Source organism: Coregonus lavaretus (genome assembly GCF_964263955.1).
Source record: "Coregonus lavaretus genome assembly, chromosome: 20".
NCBI classification, from domain to species: domain Eukaryota; kingdom Metazoa; phylum Chordata; class Actinopteri; order Salmoniformes; family Salmonidae; genus Coregonus; species Coregonus lavaretus.
The window spans coordinates 31,082,968-31,100,384 of NC_140007.1; the positions used below are offsets into that span (position 1 = coordinate 31,082,968).

General features: G+C 45.8%; 1 protein-coding gene across 1 annotated transcript in view; it reads right to left on the reverse strand.

The window, feature by feature from the left end:
• The window catches only part of iqsec2b (IQ motif and Sec7 domain ArfGEF 2b), a gene marked incomplete at its 5' end in the record, with an annotated part of 54,167 nt that extends 41,690 nt beyond the window's left edge, over positions 1-12,477 (reverse strand). The window contains one exon of the mRNA XM_084184653.1: positions 11,996-12,477. Coding sequence (XP_084040779.1) covers positions 11,996-12,477 — 482 coding nt within the window. The remainder of the gene's footprint in view (positions 1-11,995) is intronic.
• Between the last annotated feature and the right edge of the window lie 4,940 nt (positions 12,478-17,417).

A 17,417-nucleotide genomic window follows, 5' to 3' on the forward strand; every position in this document is an offset into this window, starting at 1 on the left:
CAGGTTCTTGTGGTCTGTGAGAACCTGGAAAGGGTGCTGAGCCCCCTCAAGCCAATGGCGCCACTCCTCCAAGGCCAGTTTTACCGCAAGCAACTCTAGATCCCCCACGTGGTAGTTGCGCTCGGCCTCAGACAGGCGGCGAGACATGAAGGCACAAGGGTGTAATCTCCCATCCGCACCCCTCTGTGACAGGACGGCTCCTACCCCCACTTCTGAGGCGTCCACCTCCACCACGAAAGGTCTTTCTGGGTCAGGGGTCACCAGAATCGGAGCAGAAGTGAAGCGGCGCTTGAGATCCTCGAAGGCCCCTGCTGCTTCCGGACCCCAGTGAATCTTGGTCCCTCCTCCCTCGGTAAGCGTCGTCAAGGGGGCTACCACCGAGCTGAAATTCTTGATGAACTTCCGATAGAAGTTAGAAAAGCCAATGAACCGTTGAACCTCCTTGACCGTGGCAGGTGTGGGCCAATCGTGGACCGCCTTGACCTTCTTGGGATCCATCTCTAGGTGCCCGGGAGTGACAATAAACCCGAGAAACTGAGTCTGAGAAACATGAAATTCACACTTCTCAGGCTTAACGTAGAGGTGATTGTCAAGGAGCCTCTGGAGAACCCGGCTAACATGCCCCTCATGCTCCTTCAGTGACCTCGAGAAGATGAGGATATCGTCCAGGTACACGAAGACGAACAGATTAAGCATATCCCGGAGAACATCATTAATCAGGGCTTGGAATACTGCGGGGGCATTGGTGAGCCCGAACGGCATCACCCGATATTCATAGTGCCCCGTGGGCGTGTTGAACGCCGTCTTCCATTCGTCTCCTGGCCGGATCCGCACGAGATGGTAAGCATTGCGGAGATCCAGCTTAGTAAAAATGGAAGCCCCTTGAAGCAGCTCAAAAGCAGTGGCCATGAGAGGAAGGGGGTATCGATTCCGAACCGTGATCTTGTTGAGTCCCCGGTAATCAATACAAGGCCTAAGACCCCCGTCTTTCTTTTCAACAAAAAAGAAGCCCGCCCCAGCCGGGGAAGTAGAGGCATAGATGAGGCCGGCTGCCAAGGACTCCTTAATGTAGGTGTCCATAGCTGCGTGCTCGGGGGAGGACAAGGAAAAGATCCGACCTCTAGGAGGGCAGCACCCAGGGAGTAGATCAATGGCACAGTCATACGTGCGATGAGGCGGTAAGGCAGTAGCCCGGGCCTTGCTGAACACTGCCTTGAACCGATGGTAAACACTGGGGACTCGGGAGACGTCAACAGACTCTTGAAACTGGGTACTAGGGGCTGAGGGACTCTGAAGCATGCAGGTGAGTTGGCAAGTGGGACCCCAGCTTAGAATAGTGCCAGTAGGCCAGTCGATCTGGGGATTATGTCTGCATAGCCAAGGGTGACCCAGGATAATAGGATACTCGGGAGAGTCAATGAGATAGAAGGTCTCCTCCTGCTGGTGTTGAGAGATGGTAAGTCGCAGGGACTGAGTCGCCTCAGTAACCTTTCCTGGTTCCAGAGGTCTGCCATCTAAGGCTGTAACTGCCTGGGGTTGAGGAAGTAGTTGGGTAGGGATCTTAAGTTCCTTCGCCAAGGTTACATCCATAAAATCACCTGCGGCACCGGAATCGATCATAGCCTGGACCCGATGCTGGTGGCCCTCCCAGGACAGAGTGGCTGGAATAGCTAGGACCGCGTTAGTAGGAGGAGCTCTAATTTTCCCCATCACAACCCTCCTGTAGCTGGGCGGGGACAGGCGTTTCCCGAAAGCTCGGGGCAAGTGGAGCGGAAGTGGCCGGCAACCCCGCAGTAGAGGCACCGACGCTCCCTCATGCGACGTTCCCTTTCGTTGGGAGAAAGCCTGGAACGGCCTAACTGCATGCTCTCCGGGGAATCCTGGGGCAGTTCAGGAGCCGGGGCAGCTCTGAATGACGGAGTCCAAACAGGAGAAACAGAGCTGCTCAGAGGAACTTGGGACTGAGACACCTGACGGCGAGCCGTTCTCCGCTCTCTTAGACGATTGTCCAGGCGGATGGCCAAGGCTATGAGGGACTCGAGATCTCCAGCTGGCTCTCGGGTGGCTAACTCATCTTGAAGGGGCTCAGATAACCCTCCCTGAAAGCAGACCCTCAGCGCTTCATCATTCCATCCGCTCCTTGCTGCTATGGTCCGGAAATCAATGGCAAAATCTGCCGTGCTTCGGGAGCCCTGACGGAGAGACAGTAGGCGCTTGGAAGCCTCCCGCCCACTGACAGGATGATCGAACACCCGCTTGAACTCTTCTACAAATGCAGCGTGGGAGTCACAACAGGCCTCCTGGGACTGCCACACCGCAGAAGCCCAGGCGAGCGCCTTTTCTGAAAGAAGGGTAATGATGTAGGCAATCTTGGAACGGTCTGTGGGAAAACTTGAGGGTTGGAGCTCGAAGGTGAGGGAGCATTGGGTGAGGAAACCCTGGCAAGAGCTTGGATCCCCAGAAAAGGGCTTGGGAGGTGGTAGTCGGGGCTCCGCCAACCGAGAAGGCCTGTCGTCACTGGGGGGTGACCTGGGGGAAGGGAGAGGACCAGGGAGGCGTTCAAAGAGCTGGCGAAGGGCACTCATCATTTCGGCCAAGAGTTGAGAATGACTAGCCATCAGCTCCTCTTGTCGGCTGAGAACGGCTTCATGGCGCTGGAAAGAAGCCTCATGTCGAGTGATCACCGCCAACAGGTCCTGGGAACTGAGTGTTTCTGGGTCCATGATTGACTTGGTTATTCTGTCACAAGCCGGGCTAGAACTCCGGTCTCAGATGTGTAGAGCTGGGGGTACTACCCCTTAGCCACAGAGGAGATGTTGTAGGACCCAAATGAAACACCCAAGGCAATACTCCAGGCAAGTAGATTTAATGTTCCAAAACAGGAGGCAAAACAAAACAACTCCACGAGGGGAGAAAAACAAACTAAAGATAACTTCGAACAACTTACTAGGACTGACACGGTGGGACAAAGCAGGAGACACATAGTCAGGACGCAATAACCAAGTGAGAAACAAGGGGAAAACACACAGCTAAAATACTAAAGGGAAAACAAGGCACAGGTGACCTGGATCAAACTAATGAGGACACATGAGGAAGAACAAAGGCAGAGGGGAACACAGCTGACCTCTAGAGGCCAGGAGACAAACAGGAGAAGCAGGAAGCTGACACGCTGGAAGAGGAGATGGGCTAGTTTGTGCTATTGTTGCTGTGGTTCAGAAGCAGAAGTGACACAGTTTATTATACTCTAAGTCAGGCCATTCTACTGTACATCACAGCCCTATAAATCAGAGCAGGAGGACAGGACAGGACAGTCACATGGGCAATGTTGAGTCTTTTGGAAGAACCTTTGTCACGCCCTGACTCAGGGGACGCTTAAATGTTGAGTCAGGGTGTGTATATTCTTTGTTGTATATATTCTAGGTTGTAGTTCTATTATGTGTAGATCTATGTTGGCCGGTGTGGTTCCCAATCAGAGGCAGCTGTCGCTCGTTGTCTCTGATTGGGGATCATTCTTAGGCAGCCTATTGGCACTAGTGGGTTGTGGGATCTTGTTCCGTGTAAGGTATGTTGTTTGTGTCTCCCTTGGACTTCAAGTTTCGTTTAGTTTGTTGTTTTGTCGTTGTGTTTATTCGTTATAATAAACATGTATGCATATCACGCTGCGCCTTGGTCCGACCCATCTGTAAACGAACGTGACAACCTTCACTAAGTGGCCACAAATACCTTGTCTCTAAACCTAGTCCCTCTGCCCTGCCCTCTCCCTGCCTCCTCCATCTCTCTAGCTCGCTACCTCTCTCTCCCTCCATCTCTCTCTCTTTCTATCTCCCTCCCTCCATTTATCTATCTCTACCTCCCTGATAACAGATGGTGAACCAGTGTGTGTGTTCCACGGTTTCTCTTTTAGAACGAAGCCTGCTGAGTTGGGGTCGCTCTCTCTCTCTCTCTCTTCCCCGCCCTCTCTTCTCTATCTCCCTCCTCCCTCTGTCTCTCTTTCCCTCTTTGATCTGAACCATATTGAGATGGCAGAGGGTGACCTGAATATGGAGGAAGTAAATATTGTGTATATTAGTGTGTTGTTGTTGACAGATGACAGGCCTCACCAGTAGCCTAAGAACGAGCTGACAGATGAGAGTTGGGTAAGGTTTTGAGGACAAGGTCAGGGCAGAGACCAACACATAGGCAAACCTAAAATACTGTAAATGTGGCACTTGAATTGAAGAACAGTAGCTATTAGATAAACAACCAAGCTAAGTATATTAAATGTATTAAATGTGGTACTTAAATTGAAGAAAAGTAGCTATTAGCTAAACACCTAAACCAAGCAGCTAATGTGTCACAACCAACACTACCATTAACAGGGGAGAATCTGCAAACTGTCCTACATTCGCATAACACCCACATAAATAACTAATATGTGTTTCTATCTAATGACTAAGTCATCCCACGGGATGGAGGCAGGGGGACACAGAGGAAGGAACGGAAGAATAGACTGAGACTGAGGGAGATGTTCCTGATCAATAGGGGATTTAGTCTAGTCAAGAGTCTGAATCAATTTGATTAGGGACTGAAAACAAATTAAGATGAAGTCACGACACAATGAGGGAATTAAGTCGTAGTCAACCAAAATGAGAAATTATATAATGATTTTTCTGATGTTATTATAGGTTCATAACAACTAGCTTTTTGGTCATATGTTAGAATACAATAGTGTTGTGACAGTATTTTCACAGGGATCTGCCTCCAGTCAAACAGCTTAGATAATAGGCCTAGTACCAGAACATATTAGACCAAACATTATAATCTGTGGGTGGAAGTAAAACTGAGTAAAACTGAGAGGAGGCAGAGCAGTGTGTTCCAGACTTTCACTTTAGTTTGACCTCTAGCCTGGCCAGTAAAGAGCTGATCTCCTTCACTCAGAAACTAACCTGACCTTCACAAAAAACACAGAAAAGTTGTGGTGTATTGTGGCTGTGCCGCAGAGCATCATGGGAGTTGTACATTGAGATGTGCACGTTCAGGCTAATTCCCGTCTCCTGTCTCATCATTATAAAAATTTTATAAAGACGTGCTTATGAAACCCATGAGACATAAAAGATTGGCGACGAATACAGTGAGGGAAAAAAGTATTTGATCCCCTGCTGATTTTGTACGTTTGCCCACTGACAAAGACATGATCAGTCTATACTTTTAGTAGTAGGTTTATTTGAACAGTGAGAGACAGAATAACAACAACAAAATCCAGAAAAACGCATGTCGAAAATGTTATGAATTGATTTGTATTTTAATGAGGGAAATAAGTATTTGACCCCCTCTCAATCAGAAAGATTTCTGGCTCCCAGGTGTCTTTTATACAGGTAACGAGCTGAGATTAGGAGCACACTCTTAAAGGGAGTGCTCCTAATCTCAGCGTGTTACCTGTATAAAATACACCTGTCCACAGAAGCAATCAATCAATCAGATTCCAAACTCTCCACCATGGCCAAGACCAAAGAGCTCTCCAAGGATGTCAGGGACAAGATTGTAGACCTACACAAGGCTGGAATGGGCTACAAGACCATCGCCAAGCAGCTTGATGAGAAGGTGACAACAGTTGGTGCGATTATTCGCAAATGGAAGAAACACAAAAGACCTGTCAATCTCCCTCGGCCTGGGGCTCCATGCAAGATCTCACCTCGTGGAGTTGCAATGATCATGAGAATGGTGAGGAATCAGCCCAGAACTACACGGGAGGATCTTGTCAATGATCTCAAGGCAGCTGGGACCATAGTCACCAAGAAAACAATTGGTAACACACTACGCCGTAAAGGACTGAAATCCTGCAGCACCCGCAATGTCCCCCTGCTCAAGAAAGAACATATACAGGCCCGTCTGAAGTTTGCCAATGAACATCTGAATGATTCAGAGGAGAACTGGGTGAAAGTGTTGTGGTCAGATGAGACCAAAATCGAGCTCTTTGCCATCAACTCAACTCGCCGTGTTTGGAGGAGGAGGAATGCTGCCTATGACCCCAAGAACACCATCCCCACTGTCAAACATGGAGGTGGAAACATTATGCTTTGGGGGTGTTTTTCTGCTAAGGGTACAGGACAACTTCACCGCATCAAAGGGACGATGGACAGGGCCATGTACCGTCAAATCTTGGGTGAGAACCTCCTTCCCTCAGCCAGGGCATTGAAAATGGGTCGTGGATGGGTATTCCAGCATGACAATGACCCAAAACACACGGCCAAGGCAACAAAGGAGTGGCTCAAGAAGAAGCACATTAAGGTCCTGGAGTGGCCTAGCCAGTCTCCAAACCTTAATCCCATAGAAAATCTGTGGAGGGAGCTGAAGGTTCGAGTTGCCAAACGTCAGCCTCGAAACCTTAATGACTTGGAGAAGATCTGCAAAGAGGAGTGGAACAAAATCCCTCCTGAGATGTGTGCAAACCTGGTGGCCAACTACAAGAAACGTCTGACCTCTGTGATTGCCAACAAGGGTTTTGCCACCAAGTACTAAGTCATGTTTTGCAGAGGGGTCAAATACTTATTTCCCTCATTAAAATGCAAATCAATTTATAATATTTTTGACATGCATTGTTCTGGATTTTGTTGTTGTTATTCTGTCTCTCACTGTTCAAATTAACCTACCATTAAAATTATAGACTGATCATGTCTTTGTCAGTGGGCAAACGTACAAAATCAGCAGGGGATCAAATACTTTTTTCCCTCACTGTACGTCTGAACCTACAGTAAATATTCTGTCTGGAAGAAGTCGTTTTTTATACGTTTAAAACTGTTAGGGTCTAGGCTAATTGCTAGCAGAGGGAAGTGCATAGTCGAGCTAGCTAAGAGAGAGTTAGCATTGTCATGGAAGGCAGAAAAGGATTCGAGACGGATGTCGGCGCAGGAAAACAACGTGATTAGAAAGGGAGGAATATACAATGAGTAAAGGAAAGGACATTTATTCAACAGTGAAGACGAACTTTGGAATTAAAAACTTCTAAATGAGAGAGGATGAAATGAGAGAAGATGAAACATCAGTGAGTGAAGTGAATGACGATCACGTGACTGAGGAAAATATTGCCGGGGTTGAGGACAATATTGAAGTGAGTGACAATCAGAAGCCTATTGAAAACGAAAAATGGTTGGAATTGTTGAAAATATTGGACAGTTTGATGAAAGTGTTAAGCAGTGGAGAGTACAGTGGCTTGCGAAAGTATTCACCCCCCTTGGCATTTTACCTATTGTGTTGCCTTTATGGGGGGTTTGTATAATTTGATTTACACAACATGCCTACCACTTTGAAGATGCAAAATATTTTTTCTTGTGAAACAATCAAGAAATAAGACAAAAGAACAGAAAACTTTAGCGTGTAAGATTTTCATATCGTCATACTGTCCTTCTCTCATTCCGGGATTTACGGTATTATCGGCATAGCACATAAGGGGCCGCTAAAAACGCAAGAAAAGCCCATTAGGCCTCTATTACCAGAATGCTAACAACATTAGCACAAACTAATAGCGAAATCACATAGACCCTGTTAACTAAATGCTAACGAGTGAAAACGAAAGTAAACTAATTGCAAAGGCAGGCAAATCCAGCTCAGTTATACAAGCATAGCTAGTAGTTACCGAATGTCATTTTTGGTGAGTGTGGATATTTACAAGCGAAAGTGAACGAGAGAAATTGTGCAAATGAACAAAGTTGTGATGCATGCTTTTCAGAAGGAAGAGCAGAATGTGTACATGGAGCAGATGGGAGAAGAACAGAGAAGAAGAAAACCTAGTAGGAAACACAGGGAAAAAATGGCAGCTGTGCAGATAACTCGTCCAGAGCTCTTTGACTTCTGGCAGAAAGCCATTATAAGATATCTGATGGCAAACATCATTTTATCACCTCATGTGCGCTGCACAACAGAGACTCAACCGTTGTGCTATTTAAAACAAACACATGACTGGCTCAACTGTTCTGGGGAACTACGGTAAGATTCATAATGTAAAATAATGTGACAGGTGAAATGAAGAACGCAATCTGCTTTATCCCCTAACGTATTGCACAAGTTGACTGCAGGTATTAGCTTAAAAAGTAGCTACAAATATTCAAATGTATTGAAAAACTTCAAACAAATAGTTTTGACGGTATTGAAAAACCATCCCATGGCTTTTTCCAAATACCCTGGTATACGGTTTATACGGTATACTGCCCAAGCCCACTTGGCAAGGGCCATTGAAGTCAGTGTGTCCATGGAACTAGCTGCCAATGAGGCTCAGCAGTTTAGTTCATCAGGAAAAGTGCACAGAGTTGCAATTGAAAGGGTAAAAAGGGCCACAGAAACAAAAAAAGCTCATAAAAAAGTTAAAGACTGAAAACAAGAAAGAGACATGTTCACGCTTCTGAGAAAGAGAACACAGAGGTGAGTGACTCATCAGACGAGGAAGTCACACTGAATATACTGACTGTTGCTGGGGGACCGCACGGCTACTATGTCTCTCTCTTGCTAGATGGGCAGCCAGTGCGTATGGAGATTGACACAAGAGCAGCTGTATCTCTTGTGTCAGAAACAGTCTACAAAAAGACACTGAAACACCTTCCACTTCAGCTAGCACACATCATGTTAAAGACTTACACAGGTGAATCTGTCACCGTAAGAGACATCACTGAGGTCACAGTTCAGTTAAACTGACAAACTGAAAAGCTGCCACTCTACGTCATGTAAGGAGACTATCCACTGGGATGTTCGTAGCAGAAGAAAATCACACTAGACTGGCCATCAGTTCGTACAATGACACAGGCCTACCCGCCATCCTAAAGAAACACGGAGAAGTCTTTAATGGAAAGCTGGATAGCATTAAATACATTACAGTGAAGCTTAGCATTAAGCCAGACAGCAAACCAAAGTTTCTGAAAGCACAACCCGTACCTTATGCTATCAGACCAAAAGTTGAGGCTGACTTATATGCTTTAGTCAAGAACAAAGTACTGGAGCCTGTCAGCGTGAATGGGCAACACCCATTGTACCAGTCCTTAAGAAGGATGGTGGAATCAGGATATGTGGAGACTTTAAAGTCACAGTTAACCCTGTTTTGTCTGCTGAGCAGTATCTGCTACCACACATCAATTACCTTTTTGCGGGTTTAGCTGGGGGTCAAAATTCTGCAAAATCGACCTCTGCCAAGCCTACCTGCAGATGCATGTGGATGAAAAGTCAAAGGAGATTTTTTTTATTTTATTTAACCTTTATTTAACCAGGTAAGCCAGTTGAGAATAAGTTCTCATTTACAACTGCGACCTGGCCAAGATAAAGCAAAGCAGTGCGATAAAAACAACAACAACACAGAGTTACATATGGGATAAACTAAACGTACAGTCAATAACACAATAGAAAATCTATATACAGTGTGTGCAAATGTAGTAAGTTATGGAGGTAAGGCAATAAATAGGCCATAGTGCAAAATAATTACATTTTAGTATTCACACTGGAATGATAGATGTGCAGAAGATGATGTGCAAATAGAGCTACTGGGGTGCAAATGAGCAAAATATATAACAATATGGGGATGAGGTAGTTGGGTGGGCTAATTACAGATGGGCTGTGTACAGGTGCAGTTGCTGACCGTCGTGACACAGAAGGGGCTCTTCAGTTACTGTCGTCTACCATTTGGAATCACAAGTGCGCCAGCGCTGTTCCAGAGGGTGATGGACCAGATCTTGAGTGGATTGCCTGGAGTACAATGCTACCTGGATGACATCCTCGTTACTGGAAAGAACAAAGAGGACAATCCAGAGCCAAGTGACTTGGTGTATAGAGAGAATAGGAGGTCTACTACACCAGTGGTGAGAGCACATGGTGCAGAGACAGATTCTCGCCACGCCACTTGGTAGGAGCGACCTGTGAGGTAGGACGCAATCCAAGAGTGAGCTGCGCCGGAGATGCCCAACTCGGAGAGGGTGGAGAGGAGGATCAGACGATTACGTCGGCAGACCAGTCGTGATGGATCGGCGGGGCTCCGTGTCAACACTAGGAGGTCCCGTCCGGTTGACAGAGCGGTAGATAGCCGGGAGATGGGCCTGGCTCGATGCTAGCTCAAAGCTAACTGGGGTTAACCGCTAATGGTGGCTAATAGCAAGTAGCTAGTTAGCTGGCTAGCTGGCTAGTTTCAGCCAGAGGTTCTGGATAAAAATGTATGAAGAAATAATAGAATCCGTTCCACATTGGGTGAGGCGGGTTGCAGGAAAGTATATTTAGTTAAAGGATGGAAAGTGAGATTGAGAAATATATACGAAAAAAAAATAAAAAAAAATAATGGCTATTTACATGAGGACACTACAGAAAACACGACCACACTGCTATGCCATCTTGGAAACCTAAGGTGTCATCTGGAAAAGGCACATAGATCAGTTACTGTTGAGTAAAGCATCACTGATAGATCCACCAGTCGTGAGTGGTCCAGAACTGTTACTGGGTAACACCCTGACCCAGCAGTCATCACCTAAGGGCTCACAGTCTTAAAGGGAGTGCTCCTAATCTCAGCTTGTTACCTGTATAAAAGACACCTGTCCACAGAAGCAATCAATCAATCAGATTCCAAACTCTCCACCATGGCCAAGACCTTAATCCCATAGAAAATCTGTGGAGGTGAGCTGAAGGTTCGAGTTGCCAAACGTCAGCCTCGAAACCTTAATGACTTGGAGAAGATCTGCAAAGAGGAATGGGACAAAATCCCTCCTGAGATGTGTGCAAACCTGGTGGCCAACTACAAGAAACGTCTGACCTCTGTGATTGCCAGCAAGGGTTTTGCCACCAAGTACTAAGTCATATTTTGCAGAGGGGTCAAATACATATTTCCCTCATTAAAATGCAAATCAATTTATAACATTTTTGACATGCGTTTTTCTGGATTTTTTTGTTGTTATTCTGTCTCTCACTGTTCAAATAAACCTACCATTAAAATTATAGTGGGCAAACGTACAAAATCAGCAGGGGATCAAATACTTTTTTCCCCTCACTGTATAAAGATGTGGTTATGGAACCCACGAGACATAACAAAAGTGTATTTCTGAGCAGGCGTGGGCATCCAGCTATATTTTTCTGATAGGCAAAAATCTGAACATAATCATTTCATAGGGTTTCTCCACATACACACACATGTGAGCACACACGCGAACACACACACACACACACACACACACCCCCCACACACTGTCTTCATCTGCACACTACATATCCCACTCCTACACACAATGCATCAAAATCACTCTTTCACACAGATCTCACGACCCCACTAACAAAATCAGCACACTCCTACAATGGAACACCCACAGAAAGAGGAACACATGAACAGCCCACACAGTGCAGTGCCTATACATTTCACTCGCTGAACTAAAACTCAGACTGTATTACAGTAACGGTCAGTCTGTGTAAAATGAAACCCTATCCATATAAATACACACTCAGGACCCTTAAACCAAAGCCCAAGCAGATTCATCAATATCTAATAATCTTCTAGTACTCAGTGTGTCATACACTCTCCCATTCAGTACAGTAACTACCTATCTGTGTTGCGGTCTTTCCACAGTGAGCACATCACTTCCGCTGAAACTAGTGTGATGAGGAGGATAAATATCCCTCTGCTTTTACTCAATGGTGCTGTCACTCACTAAGGTACACAGAGGAGTTATATAACTGTGCTGTTGTTTTTGATCACAATTAAATGAACAGCATGTCAACTCTTTGAATTCAAACCATATTAAGTAAGATCCGCAACAGGGGACATTTTGGGCATAAATCATTTGGGCATGTTGGGAACATCCAGCTAATGCTGAGTGACTACCATGAAGACACAGTGACAACTAGTGACAATGTTTTACTTCAGTCAGGGAATAGGATCGTAACACCATAGCCATCAAGCAAGTGAAGCAACCCATGCATCCATGGGCCGTGGAAAGAAAGCACTGGGGGGAAAACATGGGAATTATACGAAAGAGAACCAGAGACATACTGTAACATAACTCACTTTCTGCGGATGGTGGAGCTGTTGGTATCGGAGCTGTCTGTGTGTTCCAGTCTCTCCCGTTGTTCCCTCTCTGCTGGGTTCGAGCCACAGGACATGCCCCGGGTCAGCCTAGTGTGGGTACGTCTCTCCCGGCTCGGCCCTGCAGGGGGCACTACCACTGAGGGGGGCGGGGCGGCGACAGGGCTGGTGGTGCTGCCACAACCTCCACTACTGCTGCCAGGGTGGATGGGCAGGGAGTGGGGCTTCTCTGCTCTGTGGTTGGTGTTGCTATGGTTCTGTTCGGGGAGCTCCGAGGCTCGTGGAGGAGTGGGTCTTTCCAGCCTCAGGTCCTGGTTCTCCTGGCTGACTCGGTCCAGCTGGCCTTCCAGCTCCTCGATGCGCCGCCGCTGGGTCTCCAGGAGCTTGGCCTGGCTCTCGATGATGTTGTTGAGCTCCAGGAGGTACTCCACGGCCCGGTTGGGGCTCTCCGGACTGGTCTCCATGGTGGGAGGCCTTGCTCCAGGGAGGCTCCAGGGTACCACCACCTCCGCCGCTACGACCCTGGAGCTCCAGATCCCACCCCCCCACCAGCCCTGATGAGTGGGGGGGAGAGGGGAGGACGGACAGGGGGGCTGGAGGAAGATGAACTTGGAGATTGTTTTTGTCCCTTTCTACTTTACGCAAAAAGCCTTTCAGAGATTCAGAGAGGTCAAGGGACACAACAGAGTGTGTCGACAGTTTCTGTAATTATTACATATCACAGTATGTCAAAGCAAGATGGGGTTGGCTGCAATTGTTCTACATCCACAACAGATGGCTACACCAAGACAACGGTGCAAAGTTGAAAAACAAGTAAGGGGTACAACTGAGTGGGGTTAGCTGAATACTTAGTGTATTTAAATTCAGCATCTTGAAGGATGGTAGAGGATTGAAATCCAGGGCTTTGGGCGTCAGGTGTCATTATTCCAAATTATCAACCAAAATCAAACAATAAAAAAGAGAGATGGATCAAGGCAGAGAAAAAAGAGAGAGAGAGGTATAGTTGAAATCTGAAACAATAAATGCACATTAGCAATCTTGGCAATTCAATATTCCTCTCTCTTATGGAGAGGAAGACAGAGGGGGTTACTGTGTAATAAAAGATAAGTGAAATAAAGAGAATACACACCAGTGACACTTGTCATAGACCCGTGTTCTCCTTGACAACTTCAGTCGAGATGTGTTATGATCTCAACAGCCAAGTTTTGTGGTGAAAATACATTGATTCTTTCCTCAAATATTAATGATCACAGAACGTTTTCTCTCTCTCCTGCTAAAAGGGAAAGGGGAATGGGATCAGGGACAATGGCTCGTAATGGTCTTCCACTAATAAGCAGTTTTTGTCAAAGATTATATAATAAAGAATATTCCATGTTCCCTCCCATATAGACTATCCCCGCAGTCTCTACCTCATCCTCTTCACCCCATGACTAGATGTGTCTTTGGAAAAGACAAAATGAAGACGTTGGACGACTGATTAATTTCATAGTTGAGGTCCAAGTCCTCACCCCTGCCCTGTACAGACCACATCCAAGAGCCTGAGATTGGCTTTTAGGCTACAGCTTTTTCCTGAGTATCCCTCGTATATCACCGCACTGCGATCAACGTCACGCATCCATCACGGATAGTTGCCTACTCGAACGAGTCCTCTTCATATCTTTCGACAGTGCAGTTTCTTTCAGAAAATTGTTAGCTGAAAAATAATATAAATGTCAAATAGTTCACACGTCTCTAAAACACATACTTTTTCGGTATAAGGAGTTTCCACTTGCCTGTGTCGCGACGTTTCAGGGAAAACCAATAAAATAGTCCGCTGCGGAATTTCTAAAATCCCCTATGATAAAAATAAAGTGCATTTATCAAACGATGTTCAACTACAGTGGCGGTAACTTCACACTAGTGGTGGCACAGATAAACGAAGAGATTGACTCCTTGCAAATCTGTGAACTGTCCTGAGCGCGCGTGGTGCTCATGAGCGCTCCCGTGGCGACGCGCAAGGTATGCTGCACAATCGTTATAGACATGTAGCCTAGACTCTATCGCATCGCCAACTTAAAATCTATATTTTTCTAAACCGTTTTGATTGATTGTCTGTAATGATAAATTTAACGAACATTTTATGTTGTCTTTATAACTGCATTTATCAATGGCTTTAATACCAACCGTTTAACTGTTTTTCTTATTGGTTTTAATATTATAGCCTACAGCTTAGGCTACTGGTTTGCTGTAAATCCTCTTCGCAAACATTTCCCAAAATCTCCGCGGTGAAGGGAAGTTGGTAATTTCCTCAAGCCGATTCATTTCACACTTGACTCTGTGGCTCTGACGCCAGGATGGTCTAAAGTAACTAGACCATTAGACTAGAGTAGACCATTGTATATCATAGGCCTAAGTCTTGGAGGTGCACAAACATACGTATAGTATGCTTCGTATACTGTATATGTGTATATATGGCTCTGAGGCCAAGCTGGACTCAACTGGAGAAAAACCAGCGCGTGCTACGCGTTCTGCGCTATTAACAACATTAATTGCAGAAGGCTATGTTGATGAGACGGATCTAGTCTTTACCAGACTAGGCCTACAGTAATATTTATTTTATTTATTTATTTCACCTTTATTTAACCAGGTAAGCCAGTTGAGAACACGTTCTCATTCACAACTGCGACCTGGTCAAGATAAAGCAAAGCAGTGCGATAAAAACACAGAGTTACACATGGGATAAGCAAAACATACAGTCAATAACACAATATAAAATCTATATACAGTGTGTGCAAATGTAGTAAGTTATGGAGGTAAGGCAATAACTAGGCCATAGTGCAAAACAATTTAGTATTAACACTGGAGTGATAGATGTGCAGAAGATGATGTGCAAATAGAGATACTGGTTGGCTGACAAAATTGATGACACTGTGATAAACTACATCCAATTTGCTGAGTAGAGTGTTGGAGGCTATTTTGTAAATTACATCGCTGAAGTCAAGGATCGGTTTTACGAGGGCATGTTTGGCAGCATGAGTGAAGGAGTCTTTGTTGCGAAATAGGAAGCCGATTCTAGATTTAACTTTGGATTGGAGATGCTTAATGTGAGTCTGGAAGGAGAGTTTATGGTCTAACCAGACACCTAGTGATTCTAGTCGGGCGGGCGGGTGCAAGCAGCGTTCGATTTAAGAGCATGCATTTAATTTAACTAGCGTTTAAGAGCAGTTGGAGGCTACGGAGTGTTGTATGGCATTGAAGCTCGTTTGGAGGTTTGTTAACACAGTGTCCAATGAAGGACCAGATGTGTACAAAATGGTGTCGTCTGCGTAGAGCGACATCATTGATATACACAGAGAATAGAGTCGGCCGAGAATTTAACCCTGTGGCACCCCCATAGAGACTGCCAGAGGTCCAGACAACAGGCCCTCCGATTTGACACATTGAACTCTATCTGAGAAGTAGTTGGTGAACCAGGCGAGGCAGTCATTTGAGAAACCAAGGCTATTTAGTCTGCCAATTAGAATGTGGTGATTGACAGAGTCGAAAGCCTTGGCCAGGTCGATTAAGACGGCTGCACAGTACTGTCTTTTATCGATCCTGGTTATAATATCGTTTAGGACCTTGAGCGTGGCTGAGGTGCACCCATGACCAGCTCGGAAACCAGATTGCATAGAGGAGAAGGTACAGTGGGATTCCAAATGGTCGGTGATCTGTTTGTTAACTTGGCTTTCAAATACTTTCGAAAGGCAGGGCAGGATGGATATAGGTCTGTAACAGTTTGGATCTAGAGTGTCACCCCCTTTGAAGAGGGGGATGACCGCGGCAGCTTTCCAATCTCTGGGGATCTCGGATGATACGAAAGAGAGGTTGAACAGGCTAGTAATAGGGGTTTCTACAATTTCGGTGGCTAATTTTAGAAAGAAAGGGTCCAGATTGTCTAGCCCAGCTGATTTGTAGGTGTCCAGATTTTGCAGCTCTTTCAGAACATCAGCTATCTGAATTTGGGTTAAGGGGAAGCAGGGGGGGGGCAGGGGCAAGTTGCAGTGGAGGGTGCAGAGCTGGTGGCAGGGGTAGGGGTAGCCAGGTGGAAAGCATGGCCAGCCGTAGAAAAATGCTTATTGAAATTCTCGATTATCATAGATTATATGTCACTATTGGTAATATTGCCTACTCTCATGGCTCCCTCTGTGCATTTTCTTCAGAATAATGATACTTGAATACTTAAATGAAGCGTCAGACTATGGCAGAAAATAGCCCTCTGAAGGGCCTCTGTTCCATTATATTTTTAGTAATACAGGATTACCTAACTGTCATTTTGCCAGTGCCAGGTTTATAAAGGTCTTTGTGTAATTGTGCATGTCATAATAACTGTGTGTGTATGTATGTATGTATGTAAGAGAGAGAGAGAGAGAGAGAGAGAGAGAGAGAGAGAGAGAGAGTGCATGCCTGTGTGCATGTGTCACAGGTGAGGCAATTTTACACACTGTACACTAAAAGTAAAAAGCCTGATAGAAGACAAGAGTGAGTAGAGTACATGGAGAAAAGTTACATCCGTGCTCTTCCACAGAGCCTGGTAAATCATTAATGTGCTACTAAAAAATCAGCCATTTGCCCTCCTGATCCTCATCTGTCACACACACACAAAGTCCCTTTGCCTATACATTCTTTATCCAGGCACATCTAAACATTTCCGTACATACAGTACTCCCTCTGCCACACTTACACTGAAGCTATTCAGGCACCATCTCTTTCCTTTTTCACTCCCTCTATACAACCACATATCTCACCTTTCATTCCGATCTCTCTTCTCACACACTCTACACATCTCTCTATGCCATCCTTCATTTCCAGCTCTCTTCTGCTACTTGCTTTTTTCTCTCCTTGTTTGTTTGTCAGCCTCTATCAGTCCTGGCTCTCACCCAACTCTCTGACTCAGTGGTGTTTTTGGAGATGTTGATTTGATGGCAGGGTATAGAAGACTGTCTTCATGTGCTCTGAAGCAGTGCCCTCCAGTGATACTTAAGATTGTTAGGCCTACTGCTGCTAGGTAGCTCTCTCTCTGCTCTCCCCCTCCCCTCTGTTTGTTCTTGATTGCAGGAGTGAAGTCTGGTGTGCGGGAGTCAGGGTTCCAGCTGCAGCTCATTCACCGTAATCACCTCCGCCTTAAAGACCCGGTCAAACTTGCCACTCATCGTCAGATCATAGTCAAGACGACCATGTTAGTCTCGCTGCTGAATCAACCTGCTTGTTTTCGCTCTTTGTGTTTTTGGCCTGTTCTATTTACTTTTCTCCTGTGCCACAGATTATTGGAACCTGACTCCTGCCTCCGCTTCACTCCTGCCACCACCATCCTGCTTTCCACTACTGGACCTCCCTTTTGGACTCACCACGGACACTAGGACGTTACGGTACCACTCCTGCTCAG